This window comes from Elgaria multicarinata, chromosome 6 (genome assembly GCF_023053635.1).
Source record: "Elgaria multicarinata webbii isolate HBS135686 ecotype San Diego chromosome 6, rElgMul1.1.pri, whole genome shotgun sequence".
Taxonomy (NCBI): domain Eukaryota; kingdom Metazoa; phylum Chordata; class Lepidosauria; order Squamata; family Anguidae; genus Elgaria; species Elgaria multicarinata.
The window spans coordinates 87,508,070-87,523,188 of NC_086176.1; the positions used below are offsets into that span (position 1 = coordinate 87,508,070).

The 15,119-nt window shown below is 38.7% G+C and overlaps 1 protein-coding gene across 3 annotated transcripts in view; it reads right to left on the minus strand.

The window, feature by feature from the left end:
* The window catches only part of MAST4 (microtubule associated serine/threonine kinase family member 4), a 242,288-nt gene that overhangs the window by 53,221 nt on the left and 173,948 nt on the right, over positions 1-15,119 (minus strand). For 2 of the 3 annotated variants that reach the window (XM_063127992.1, XM_063127993.1), the window contains 5 exons: positions 13,860-13,929; positions 7,794-7,872; positions 3,781-3,938; positions 1,475-1,550; positions 737-946 (listed from right to left, as the gene is read on the minus strand). In XM_063127992.1, the coding sequence (XP_062984062.1) occupies positions 737-946; positions 1,475-1,550; positions 3,781-3,938; positions 7,794-7,872; positions 13,860-13,929 (593 nt within the window). Of the gene's footprint in view, positions 1-736; positions 947-1,474; positions 1,551-3,780; positions 3,939-7,793; positions 7,873-10,382; positions 10,404-13,859; positions 13,930-15,119 lie in introns of all 3 variants that reach the window. The other variant, XM_063127991.1, reaches the window with a different exon arrangement.

Below are 15,119 nucleotides of genomic sequence, written 5' to 3' on the forward strand. Positions count from 1 at the left end.
GGGTTCAGACAACACGCTAAACCACGCTGCTTAAACACAAAATGGTTAACGGAAGCAGCATAGTTTAGCGTGTTGTCTGAACCAGGCCACTGGAAGCAATATACAGCTATCATGACTAGTTGCCAATGATAGCCTTATCCTCCGTGAATTTGCCTTGTTTTCCTTTCATTCAAAGTCAATTTTGCAATAACAAAACACCCCATTTATTTTTGGAGTGAGAACCTTATTGAACTTTTTTAAAAATTGTGGAACCTTCATTAATTTTAGAATTCAGTTTCTATAAATCCTTTGTTCTTACCTGCTTCCTCCTCTTAGCTAATTGGTAAGAGAATCTTGTTAACATCTTTTGTTACTCATGAAAATGTTACTCATTTTCTAACTCATGAAAATATGTGGTAGACTGAACAAAATTATGCTAAGATATAACATTCCATTTGTCCACAACAGAGGGAATTAGAAGGCTATTTCATATGTGTCACAGAGGGAATGAATAAGTTATATTCTGTGATAATATAAAGTAGCTTAAGATGCTTTGTAAACCAATTATTCTAGAGTCACACACTTTTAGGTCCCTTAGGCAGCTGCAAAGGTCACTGGACTGAACAGATCCACTTAAAGAGCTGTGTGTTTTATGTATTTATTTTTGTAGGGCAGTGGCCATAAATATCTTCAGAGCTATAATTTCTTAAACGAACATACGTCAGCAATTTCTAAATAATCTTTATGTGCTTTATACCTCTTGTAGGAGCTTATCCAATTTGTGCTGTAATTCAAAAAAGTATCGTGAGGTGATGAGACCCTGATGAGATTTATCCAAGCAATCACGAGCCAGCTCAATGATCTGATGGTGGGTGAAACTGAGCACTCCGTCTGCCAAGGGAAGGACGTTGTCAGGAGAATGGCTGGTGATAATGTCATGAAGTCGTTCTTCCATCTGAGCAGTTGCCTACGCAATATACATTTCACAGATTTAATCAGCAGTAGCCTAAGCAATATACATTTCACAGATTTTAAATGAAAATATTTGCAAGACAAAATGCAAAGTCTGAGCCCATTAACTATCCTATACTGTGTGTGCTAACTTTTAAGTGTAAGTGAAACTATGAGAAAGAAGTAAAACTTCACCTCTATTTCAAACTCAAGACCTGATGTCCAAAGATATCAATAACTACACTAAAAATCAATATCAATATATATTTGTGGGGGGAAAGAGTATTACTTCTGTGAGACATGTTTTAAAAGAAGAAGCACATGCTCCAAAAGTGATGGAAGTATTCATTTCTTTTAGAAAAGGTACTTTCTTTTTTACAAATATATCTTGTATATTGATTTTTAGTGCAGCTACTTTTTTAAATATCACTGCTGTATCAAAGAATTCTTTGGTTTAATTAAGTAACTGATTTATCAAGTATTGTTTTTACAACATGGATTTCCTATTGAATAGATTCAGATTACAATTAATATTCTTCATTACCTTTGGGAATCTTTCTTTGTACACATGGTTCATCATCATTATTTCATGGTCACAGCAAGCAGGAGAACGTCCAGGGCTGCAAACAAGCAAAGCAAATTATCCCTTGAATAATCTGAAAATGGGCTTTTAAATATATATCCTATCTTTTACACAGTCAGCACTGTTAGAATAGTACAACGGGGGCCTGCAACAAAATGTAGCAGTATATAGTGCTTTTGTTCATTCTTCAGTCAGTTACCAATGCACTTGTCCATGATCCTCCATTCTATTCCCCTTCAACACTCAATCAACATAAGGAGGATACTGAGCACTTTCAGTCAGCATTGGGCTGTTTTGGAGACTTTTCTTTCCATTAGTTTTTTTCTTTAGACTCAGAGCTAAACATTAGAAATAGAAAAAATGATATTTTCTAACTGTAAAATGAAACATTTTAGCATATTGGCAAAATCTGAACCAGCATTTGGCAATTTTTCACTGAGAAGTGAGTTCACTTTCAATTTTCCGCCTGTAGCCATCTTATTAACTTGCAGCAAAAACATTGTAGAGTATTGTGGTATCTTAAAGACTAACATTATTTATTAATAATAATTTTATTAATCTTTAATATTCCACAATACTCTTTGTTGTTTTTTAATTCCTTCCTAAGCGAGATGAATTTAATAACAATTATTTATTTATTGCAATTACATGCCACCTTTTTTCCTCTAAAGAACCCAAGGTTGCATACATAATCCTCCTCTCCATTTTATCCTCACAACAACAACCCTGTGAGGTAGGTTGGGCTGAGAGGGTAGGGTATGTATTTCGTAAGTGAGCCAAATGTGTTCTTTTTTGGCATGTGGTCACCCAGTAAGCACCTGATATGAGTAGCATAACAAAATTATTTATGTGGGTTCTAAAACTTTTATAGGTAGGTTTTCATAAACAGGGAAAACAGGTTCTAGTACAGACATATTTTTGTGGGGTGAAATAGTGCAAGCAACATAGACTTTCATAACTATAAATGTTGAACCCTAGGAGAATAGAGGCAGTCTTTTCACTTGTTCAAAACCTAATATATTAAACAAAATATTTAAGGGGTATGTTTAATATAGAGCTTTGTACTTGGGTCTCCCAAAACTACTTAATAAATAGCAAGTCTCCCTTGCGAAACAGTACCCACAACTTTTATCTGACCAGTCTCAATAAGTTAAAATCCCATCTCATGCAATGGAACCTAGCAGCCTCTGGATGGCCAGACATGATTGTGACTCTTGCACACCAGCTGCATCACTCTGGCCAGGTTCTGTCATCCATTCTTCTCATTTCACTTCATTCAGAATCTATACCATGATCAAACTCTATTTTTCCTCTCTTAGGTTTTCTACATAGCTGAGGGAAATTAAGGAGCAGGGGATGAAAAGGAGTCAAGATGTGTGTTCAGTGTGACTTAGCTACAGTTCACACAAATTACAAACCACTATTCCAGCCCTCCAGATATTTTGGGCCAACTCCCAGCATTCCTGACCATTGGCCATAAAAGCAGAGGGCAATGTGAGTAGAAGTCCAAGACATTGGGAGGACACCCAGGTTGGAAAATACTGCATTATTCTATTATATGAAGCTGCTGTATTATAAAATTGAGGTGGTGAACCATAGCCTCCACCATGGATGTGATGGGGAGTCACATTCCAAATAGGTTTTATTCTACTCAATAACTGGGGTTGAGAAAAATGTCACATTTCTTCCTTTTATGAACAAGCTACCCCTACTAGGTATTTCACAAATAAATCCTTTAAACATGGGAAAAGGACAAACAAAACGCTCTATAAATTTGCCTCAACAAGCATTCTCCACAATATCCCATAATTCTACATATCATGAGTTCAGCATTTTATTAATTACCAGAATGTACTCAGAACTTTGAATAAAGAAGAAACTTGTACAAAACCATATTTCAGTAAAGTTAGGAATTCTGGACCATTTATGTAGTCACAAAGCAAATTTTAAAGATAAGGTTGATAACTTCTTTCAGCTTCTTCAAATATTTCAAAAATATTTCTACTGATATATCAACTACATTTTGGAAAACATAAAACTAAAAAGTTATTGAAATGAAGATTATCAACTTAATAGTAAAGGCCATGATTTTATACATCTGTGCACAAGATTAGTGGAAGACTATTTGGAAACAGATGCACTTTTTTTTAAAAAAAAACAGCGTAAGAAACTATCTACAAGCATAATAATGATATACTGATATGTTTAAAAAGGCCAAGGGTTCTTACATTCAGATGTAATTTTTATTATCAGACAGGTTAACCCACCTGAGGCTCCTGGATCGTGGCCGCATTTGAGTGGTCCTACATCTATTATCACTGGCAATGCTTTCAGTGGCACAGAAATGTTTCGACAAAAAATGTAGTTCATCTGGTGTTGGTTGGTACGGTAACTGGTGCAACTTCTCTTGGGAAGAACAGGATGACTACAATAAACATGTAGAAGATGAATTTGTACCATAGTCCTGAAGTCATTTAAAACATCTGCATGGATTTGATAGAAAATAACTTCCTCATCCCTAAGGTTTCAGAACATAGTAAACAAAAATTTAACGTTGTTTTTTTCTTAAACCAATAACAGACACAGTCCTGCACTTCTGAAGAATCTTTCATTTAAATTCCCTCACCCTTTGCACTTAAAAAAATCCCTCCTATCTCTTGCTTGGAAGTGCTTCAATGCACCGATAAAGATAAACCAGTGCATAAAGTTGATTCATCAAGGCTTATCTGTGTTGGAAAGTTACAGAACCAATTTTAGTACATGTTAAAACAACAAAGAGTCTTATGGCACCTTAAAGAGCCTTGCGGCACTGTGGACAACAGACACAAAAGCTTTTAACAGAATAAATTTAGTAGTCTTTAAGACACCACAATGCTTCAATTGTTTCAACTAAAATGCTTCAACTAATATGGCTACCCTTTGAAAAATCTATACATGTTAGTTTTCCTACATGGATATCACTTCATTGTAGTAAAGGTAATTTCTCCGCCTGCATACTGTTTGTGTTTGTTTTGCCACAGGAACACTTGATCGGAAGCTACAATTAAGTTTCCTGCCAACAGTTTACACCAGATGCAGCAATACTTGATCTTTTTAGAGAAATGCCTAGCAGAATTTTTTTATATACCCGCTTCCAAACATGTGTTGTATCAACTGCTTGCAGTTCATATTCACAAAAGAAGTATCAAGGCAAAGCAAGTATCAAAGCAAGACCAAGCCAGAATAGTTGCTATCCATTTTGCCCATGGACTTACTATTAGCGCAACAGGAACTAGTGCTTACAAAAGCAACTCCAAAAACTAGAGGAAATGCTGCTTTCTGGAACAGAAGAGGACTGCAGAGCTCCCTTCTGCGAGCTTCACTGACCTGCCCCATTTCGAAAATATGTATTTCTGCTCTTACCAGTTGACTTATCGCTCGCTTCCCCTTGCGTTTGGTCCCACTAGAGCATACATAGCAATGGATACTGTTCTATATATGTATTTTAAAATATTACCCTCTGGGTGTTTTTTTTTTAAAAAGGCATCAACAAAGGACACATTGTCCATTAATCCTTACATACATTCTATTTAATTTAAATGGATTGTGCTACCAGTTTCAAACCATCTTCCCAATGACACAAAATGCATTCTGCTGATGTCTCACCATAGTAAAATCAAGATTAAAACAGTTAATTACAACAAAACATAAAAAGTGCAATTAAAAATACAATAATGAAGGAAATAAACAGTGCCCAACCAATAAGACCCCTTTCAGCAGCAGACCAATGGCTTCCCTGAATTTTAAAAACAGGCCTATCAGAGGAAGGAGATCAGAGACCAACCTTTGTGTGTGCAACAGTCCCTTAACAACTTAACAATGGATGTGATGTAGTTTTTTTGACCTCCACTGGAATTCAAAGAACTAGAAGGAAAATAAGTCACTTTCTTTAAAATATCTTTTATCTTTAAGATTAATATTTATAAAGTTTGAATAAAGGGGGGGTCACCTATTAGGATGCTACTTCATAATGGCTCAGACATCCAAACTTATCTTACAGTGAAGGTGATGGGTTCCACAAAAACATTGGGGCAGTATCTAATGCTACACTACCACTAATATGAATTATGTAGTACTAGCATAAACAACCTCAAGCAAAATGCCAATAGGAAAGCCATTGTGTCATCAAGTGCTATTAGTGTGCTAAACACAGTTTAACTGTTCTTCAACATTTTTATTAATGATTTGGATGAGGAGGTGCAGGGAACGCTTATCGAATTTGCAGATGACACAAAACTGGGTAGGATAGCTAATACCCTGGAAGACAGAAACAAACTTCAAAGTGATCTTGATAGGCTGGAGCGCTGGGCTGAAAACAACAGAATGAAATTTAATAGGGATACATGCCAAGTTCTACATTTAGGAAATAGAAACCAAATGCACAGTTACAAGATAGGGGATACTTGGCTCAGCAATACTACAAACGAGAAGGATCTTGAAATTGTTGTAGGTCACAAGAATATGAGCCAACAGTGTGATATGGCTGCAAGAAAGGCAAATGCTATTTTGGGCTGCATTAATAGAAGTATAGCTTCCAAATCACGTGAGGTACTGGTTCCTCTCTATTTGGCCCTGGTTAGGCCTCATCTAGAGTATTGCTTCCAGTTCTGGGCTCCACAATTCAAGAAGGATGCAGACAAGCTGGAGCGTGTTCAGAGGAGGGCAACCGGGATGATCAGGGGTCTGGAAACAAAGCCCTATGAAGAGAGACTGAAAGAACTGGGCATGTTTAGCCTGGAGAAGAGAAGATTCAGGGCAGACATGATAGCACTCTTCAAATACTTAAAAGGTTGTCACACAGAGGAAGGCCAGGATCTCTTCTCAATCCTCCCAGAGTGCAGGACACGGAATAACGGGCTCAAGTTAAAGGAAGCCAGATTCCAGCTGGACATCAGGAAAAACTTCCTGACTGTTAGAGCAGTACAACAATGGAATCAGTTACCTAGGGAGGTTGTGGGCTCTCCCACACTAGAAGCATTCAAGAGGCAGCTGGACAACCATCTGTCAGAGATGCTTTAGGGTGGATTCCTGCATTGAGCAGGACTCGATGGCCTTGTAGGACCCTTCCAACTCTGCTATTCTATGATTCTATGATTTAGACACCCTGATAAGTGAATGTGTGTGGCCATACAATTCTGTACTTTGACTACAAAAATATTTTTCCCATGTGCTGTTTGGTAACATGTTATTGAGACTTTAGTGCTGACATATTGGACATGATTATTGTTATTGTTTTCTTTGTTTTCTATATAGTGGAGGCTTCTGCACCGTTGGATTTTTTTGGAGGGGTTTTAGGCAGTGTATCAGCAAAGAAAAAGTGTTTTGTATACTTATTTACAAACTGTATATGTAAGAATACTGCATATATCACCCACATTTGTAATATATTGTTTCTATCTTATATTTCACGTGAGTGTCTTTGTGGTTGAGTGCTCAGCACCCCAATTGTGTTTTTTCATAATGAGACCATTACAAGATTTGCAAATAAGACTGTGTTTTGATAACAACACCTATAAATAATGAAATGTTATTGGACATAGTTATGATATATTTTCTCAAAGTGAATTTAAATAAGCAATCTGACTCAAAGACCTGTAGAATCTTTGAGATATAAACTGAATACTTGCATAAGCAAAGGCTCCCCTATTCACTTTAAGATTGAGAAGAGTTCTCCATATACATTTCCATTAAATATGCAAAGTCTCACCACAACCCCAAAGAATGAAATTTATTGTTACTCAAATACATATAGCTTAGTTCCAAAACTGAACTTGTTTGACTAGAATCGCAGAGCTTGGCAGGTAGTCCTGGTTGTCAATGAAGAATCCATGGGCTTCTCCCGTGCTTTCAACTCTCCCGCACAGAAAGTAATGTAGCCACCATGGGTATTTGCCTTTATTTTTCTGTAGAGGTGTGGGTATTAGCTGGTAATCCTATCAAGGTATTTTATGAGAATAAGGATTCTGTCTTCCACTCATAGATATTAGTAGCTTCTAATGCACTAATCCACTGCAGCAATGCAGAGCCACAGTCTGTACTACCATTACATCTCAGGTTGTGCTCACACCCTAGTAGAGACACCTACTTTCACATATGATCCCTGCATCCCAGTCAATCATCTATGCAGATATGTGCAGCATGATTTTACTGTTGTTCAAATGTCTGCGGACAGACAGTTTATTCTTAACCTGTAAATGCTAGCAAAAGTCCACAAGTAGAAGTCATTTATACAGTCACTTACTGAGACAGTTGAGCTGGGAGTGTTTGTACCATAGCCAGAGGAGGGGAGAGATGCCAATGACCAACGTCGTCCATCAGTCCTGTTGGGAATTTGAGTTTAGCCACATGAGACAACAGCAACTTATTCAAGAAAAACTATTAGAACCGAGTTTATAGAATGACATGACATACCATAAGGAAATACAGAAAAACTCAAAAGCAAGCATTATACAAGGTAATCTATGAATGGGTATTAAATAATGAGAAGAAAGAGGGTGGAGGGAGAGAATTATGCATAACTATGGGTCTACTAAGTGTATGTGATGGTATCTGTCAAGAAATCCATTCCTCCCCCTCCTTGAGGTCTAGCTGCCTGCAGAAACTCCCTTTCATGAAGAGGGGCCTGCACACATTAATTAATCTCCCGTGTGAGTTATTTCATCTTGATCTACTCACCAGGCCTTCAAGATCAGAGGTGAATTATGGACAAAATTAGATTGAATTATTTCAGTTGGACTGTGATGAGAATTTTTCACTCCCCCCTCTGCTTCTGGAAGTTGAGGAAGTTATCCAGCCTGACAGTGACTGGCTACGGAGGCTCACCTCTCATTTGTTAAAGTCTTAGGCACGGGTATAAATCCAGGGGGGGCTACTGTGACTATTTGGTCTTCATTCTGGTCTTTGTTTTCGTTTTCATTGTGATCTTCAGCTTCCTCTATCTGGGCTAACTGGCTTTCGAGCCTCTGAACTCTTGAGTCCTGAACTGGGCCCTGTCCTATGACAAGACCCTAACTTAGGTAAAGAATAGGATAAGGTTAAGTAATGTTTTGTTATCTTTGCCTGCAACTTTGTTCTGAAGGGTTTCTCTGGTTTTTCTCTGGTTTTTTCTGATATTTGTACCCCCTTTTAACCCTTTACTTCTTCCTTACTGTAAATAAATTTCACATCTATTTCAAAGTTTGTGTGTACTTTATTCCACTTAAGCCGCTGTACTAAATTGAGAACCTTCTGTTTGGTCTTGCTATGGTTCAGAGTTTTAGGCTTGGTGGTTGAAATAGAGGGTGCCGGCTTCAACCCTTATCTCTGTGCCCCAGGTGTGTCCAGGAAGGTTTGATAATCCCATGGCTCAGGCTGAGGTGGAGGTTAATGCGGTGGCAGCCTACTGGTAACTGTTTGTCCCTGCTTACACTGAAGGGAGTTAGGAGTTGGGCAAACCCTTATCCTCCCACTCCCTTCACTGTGTCTAAAAAGCATCCAGAGTTATAGCAGGTTGACTTACAAAACAACATATTCATAACATTATATTCTGGAAGAAGGAAACATTTATAGTGTAGGACAATTTTGAGCTGTGCTACAAGTAGTCAACATTCAGACATAGGATTGCCAACTCAAATTCTCATCCCTGGGCAGAGCCTAAATACTCTGTTCATCTACCATTTGGGTCCCAACACGGCCCACCCAATCCCTTTCCTTGGTATTTTTCTCCCCTCCCCACCCCCTTGCCTTCTTCTTTCTCTGTTCCTAGCCCCTAGCTCTGCTCTTTCTCTCCCATTCACCCCTTCAGCATACTGATTGTTTTGACTCCTGGCCTCTAGCCCTGCTATCTCTCCCCCCCCCACCTCTTTACCTCACTATTTGTTCCCCCTCCTAGCTTCTAGCCTTCCTCTTTCTCATCCCTCTACCTCTTTGCCATACTATTTCCCCCTCACTCCCAGCCTCACTATCCCCCCTTGACTACCCAGGTCCCACAGCAGCCATTATATCATCTATGTAGTGGTGCCCACAGCAGCTTCTCAAATTCTCAAATGTGCCCATTAGTCCATGGAGACCCCTGCTGTACAGCTATTGCCTGCAACTATAATTCCCTGTCACCAAGCAATACCACCAACACATGATATCCCAAAGATCACAATTCAGACTGCAACTGAACCACAGACAAAAGTAGAAAATAACCAACAAAGAGAGCTGATAACTGAGCCAAACCACAGACTCCCAAGTAAAGTCACAAACAGGCATTATAAGGGTAATTAAGCATTATGTTGGAAACACACACTCATTCATCAAGGCGCTTCCTGGAATGGCTGTGATGACAGCATCACTTTGCATGTGCATGGCTGCAGTGGTGGACAGATTTTGCATACACAGATTGGTGGAGAGAAGATTGGCGGAGAGAAGATTGGAATGGCATGGTACAGCTGAAGGGGCCAGGCTGAGGATGATATGTTGCCAGCTATTCCCAGGCCTGAAGCCATAGTTGATACTTCCTCTTCACAACCACTCATTAATGTCAAGGGAGGGCACAAGCAAGAAAGCGAGACAGCACAGGGATACAGCCAGCTCCTTCTCACTGCTGCCTCTATGGAAGCAAGGACTGCTTCCATAGAGTCCTTGCATATACAAATTAAAAACATTTTTGAAATAAAATTACTGGGGATGGGGGGCACTTGTAACAGAAACACACACACCCAGCTTCTTTTCCCTTCCTCAGTTTTCCCAAAGGAAAACAGGGCTCCTTTGCTTCTAGTCAGTTGGCAATCCTAGTCAGACTACAGGAGATTTACAATCAAATAAACAAATCACAAAATGGAGTAATGAAATTTATGACTATTACCTCTCATTTCGATGCCCATGACTGCAGTGTAATTGTACCAAATATGTTTTAAAAAAGCACAAATGGAACAAGAACTGTATAAATACAAGTACATAACAATTTACATAAACAGCTTCAAAAATATATGGTGACTTAATTCACATGCCACTTCACAGAGAACCTTACTTCCATTTTAAAACTTATGAAGTGCAAAACAAAAAAATACATGACTGAATGATGCAACTTTCTAATTTTGCCCCACTTGTTCAAAGTCTGTACCTATCACTTAACATACGTCAAGGTGCTAGAGCCTGCAACTTATTTAATATTTATACAATTATCCAGTTAATAAAGTTTTTGATAATGCAGTGACAAAGTGGTGCCAGACAGACTGAGGTGACTGATCCAATCCTAATGTTCTTCTATGGAGAAATAGGGATAGTTCTTCTGATTCCATAGAAAATCAGATGAGCAACATGAGCAGCAACAAGGAGATGTGACTGCACCAAGCAAGCTCTGGCATCAATTCAGTAATAGGATGTCTTTCAAGGATTACTGCAGAGAACAGCTGTATTGGATAGATGGTCTAATCTTCCCCTACACATTACCATATCAAGATTTTTGTTCTGCCTCCCCTCCCACTTAAAGTCCCACAGAGCAAACATACTCTATGGTTCGAGTACCAAATGTCATTTATCTTGGCATGCATTCCAGTCAGCATCCTGACTATATGCACAGCAGTCTGCTACAGCGATGGCAATTTCACTCATATTGTGCAAAGAAATACGGTGGGAGTGGACGGCACTTTTCTAAGAGTGGCAGTCTGCCACTACTAGAACGCTAATTAAGCATTGAAAACAGACTAGTGATGGCTAAGAGCTGCTCCAATTTAGAAGGGAGGGAAACCCCATTCTAAAGCTCAAGAAATTTCATTACTGAATTAGAGATTTTCAGAAAATACGTCTGAGAGAAAATCTTCTATGAGGTCAGATAGATCAAGTTAGATATTTAAACCGTATCTCCTACACATAATGGCAGTGGTGAGATTTTTGAGCTGCACAGTTTCTGTTACCAAAATACATGGGGTAGGTTACAAATATAAAGTGAACTCCACCGGTGCACATTTCTCTGTTTTCTGCTATAAGCAAGGGAAAACTTAGTATGAGCCATGGCATGTTTTCTTCAAGAGGACAGAAAAGATAACCCCTGCACTTGGATCTTGGGATTTTGTTCATGGTGACACAATTGAGAAAATCATTGCAATTTAGAGAGCAATCCTACAGTTCCTGGACAGTGTCTGGGGTACCAAAGGATGCTGTGGATCGTCTCCTCAACTCCTGTAGACAGAGGTATGAGCACAGCAGAGGAGATCCGATTGTGGATCTTCCCTCCCCACTCCCAACCACCGCAGAAAGCTTCTTTTATAAAATATGTTGCAGAGGAAGAAAAGGAGGCATGCATGTGGGAGGGAAGGGTAGTTTTAGTGGAGGAATGGTGGTGAAATTGCCTCCATCCTCCTCTTACCCTACCTGGCAGGGCATACGATAGGCAGAGGGCTATGAACTTAGAGCCCTCTGTCTATCGGGAATGCAACCCATAGGGTTGCTCACTTACTGGGCTAAAGATCAACTTTTTTCTAAGTGATATTTCTTCTATTATAGAAAGCTGGCATGTACTGCACATTTCTTTTCCCAAATACGAAGTAGTGGTTTGTATTTGTTACCAAAAGAGTAGAACAGAGTTTGAAAAACACATGCAATATAAATGGGAGTGAATTATGTATCTGTAAAGAAAACACTGAAAGAAAAAGAGTAAAAAGTTAGATCTAGACTTAGTCATATTTAAGAGTGGACCAACTGAAATTAACGGGACTTAAATTATTCATGACTAACTTAAATCCCATTGATTTCAGTTCATCTATTGCAAGTATGGTTAAGTCTGTGACTAACCCAAAAACTGTAAAATAAACAAATCTGGATTTTCAAATAAGTCTATGTATAATGAAAATATAACATTTTATTCTAATTGGTTCAGATATTAATATTCCTATGTATGGTGAGATCACGAATCATATTCAGGCTTGTGCGGCTTTCTCATCACTCCACTGACCATAGGTAGAAAGAACCACAGGTAGAAACCTGCAGATGCTTGGACATGGGTCTTCACTTACCCTGGCTATTCAACCTACTAAAGAAAATAGGATAAAATATCCAGCATAAGGAATCCCCTATGTTCAATGCCACCTTATGTATCTGTTTAGAGGAGCAGGGAGGAATCACTGCAAACCTGAGGCCTATTTTCATTATCACTGCACAAAGGTGTGGAAATGAGGCTACCGCATCTGAATAGGATATATCTGTTGCTTTGAGTATTCCTGTATGCTTTAGAAAACAAAATTTATAAACATTCAGTTTGTCTATCATTTATATTGGGTTCATTTTCTTTGAATGCAGCTGAGTACCCACTAACCAACCCACAGCGTGTTCGCAAGTTAATGTAGACAACCAACTAGGATAATATTATACCATCAGAAATACAGCTTCAAAGAACTAAACAAACATTAAACCTCACAAATCTACTGCAGGGCAGATGAATAGTTCTTAGACTTCTTCAGCTATAGACCTCCTTTTTAAAATTTAGACCCTTTACACATTCCATCCTGCAGACAACTCTGCAAGATCAGGCAAGACCAACTCATTTTAAATTTTTAAAATGTTTTTAATTTTACTGTGAGTTTAATTCTATTTTAACTTTTGAAAATTTATATTTATATGTTTTAATTGTGTATGTTTTAATCTTGTAAATGGCCTTGAGTCCCAGTACTGAGGAAAAGGCGGGATATAAATAAATAAATAAATAAATACCAAGGCAGCATCCCTCTGGGTGACTCAATACATAGTCTTGCAGTTTAATTAATGGTGCAGCTATGGAATAACATGGCAGTGACAATCTCTTTTGACCTCATTCCATATTTATTGCACTCCACCCGAGCTGGCTCCTTTCAGCATATTAGAAAACCGGTTTTGGGAACTGCTGAGGTAGGTAACTCCTTTACTACTACACATAATGAAAGATCACACAACTGTAGCAGCGTTACTTTGCAAACAATTCTGTCTCAAGATGCCATATCAAATTCTATTTACCAAGTTATGAGCGAGAGGTTTTTAAATTGTGTAAGATGTCAATATACCAACTAGCACAATTTGGAAAGACTGGTTTACCAGCTTTCCTGTTGTTGTTTTGGTGGGGTTTTTTAGTATGTTTCATTTACCATGAAAGAAACAAGCAGATTACCTATCATTTGACAGCTCTAGAATATCATATTTTTTAAAAAATATGAATTTGACCTTTTACACACTGCAAGAACTGAATAACATCAAAAACCATGTTGAGAAGACTAGCAGATTTTCATCAGCATTATCACCAAAATGTGCACAGCTTGTGCACAGCATAATCCCTCACTGGTAATTATGGCAAATTAAAAAGACACCCGCTTACCTTCGTGCAAAAGAAAAGTGGGCTGAAGCACTAGGAGAGAAATTTCGAGGGCTGTCTTGAGGACTGCTCCCTATTGGAAAAACAAGAGTAAAATATGAGGAATAGAATCTCAAAGGAAAAGCTCCACACAATCATGAGTCTCAATGAAAACTCCCAATAAAATCCAGTATTGCTCTGATTTTTGATGATGATGATGATGATACATTGATTTGTATAGCACTTAATGTACTATACATTTGTATAGCAAAGTAATATACTTTACATCTCCGACACCTATTTTTACATGTCCGACACCTATTATCAGCCTTAAATTATCCCCGGCTTCTCCAGGTAGGGGGAGAAAAGAATCCTTCCTGAAACCCTGGAGAGCCACTGCTGCCAGTCAGTGTTGACAATACTGGGCTAGATGGACCAATGGCCTGACTCAGTATAAGGGCAGCTTCCTATGTTCCTAACAATGTAATCCTCAAGTATTATCCCAGCTATGTAACTGGACTTATCTACTTACCCAGGTCATGTAGCAATTGTCCCTGGATAGCAGATGACTGGCAAATCTGTCCTTATATCCAACCTCTCATACTTATTGTTAGCACAAGCAGACTCTTTTCTTTTCTCACTATAAAGTGAGGATACAGGAAGGGGCATGACTTGCCCCTTCCAGAAATTCAGATTTTCTCATAGGTTGGAGTTTGCCCCCAGAAGTGTGATACTGCAGCCATGCATGGAGCTGGCCTGCACGGGGCTGTTTGTGTGCCCACTGGGGCCCCGCAGGGCTGGCTAAATGCAGATGGCCCCTAATGGATACTACCTAAGTAGCTACTATCGTTTAAACACCCAGGGTGAGACAGAAGAACAGGAACTATGGAACTCTGTCCTTATGGCACATTCTGTGTGAAGAGGCTCTCAAAGATGATTTTGGGAGACTGCAGCTCCACTCTGTGGGGCTGCTGCAAGCAACCACCTTCTCTTCTATTCTGTTTAACATCTACTGAAAATTACTGAAAAGGATCATCTGGGAGCTTTCAGGGAATATCATCAGTACACTTAAGATATTCAACTCTTTCTCTTATTTCCACCAGATTGTAGAAAGACAATGAAAGTTGTTAACTAGTATCTGAGCTCAACAATGGACAAACAGAAGTACTATACAAACAGAAGTACAAACAGAAGCCTCAGGCCAGCAGTTTCGATACCAAGGCCTAATCTACACCAAGCAGGATATTGTACTATGAAAGTGGCATGAAAGTGGCATATAAAAGG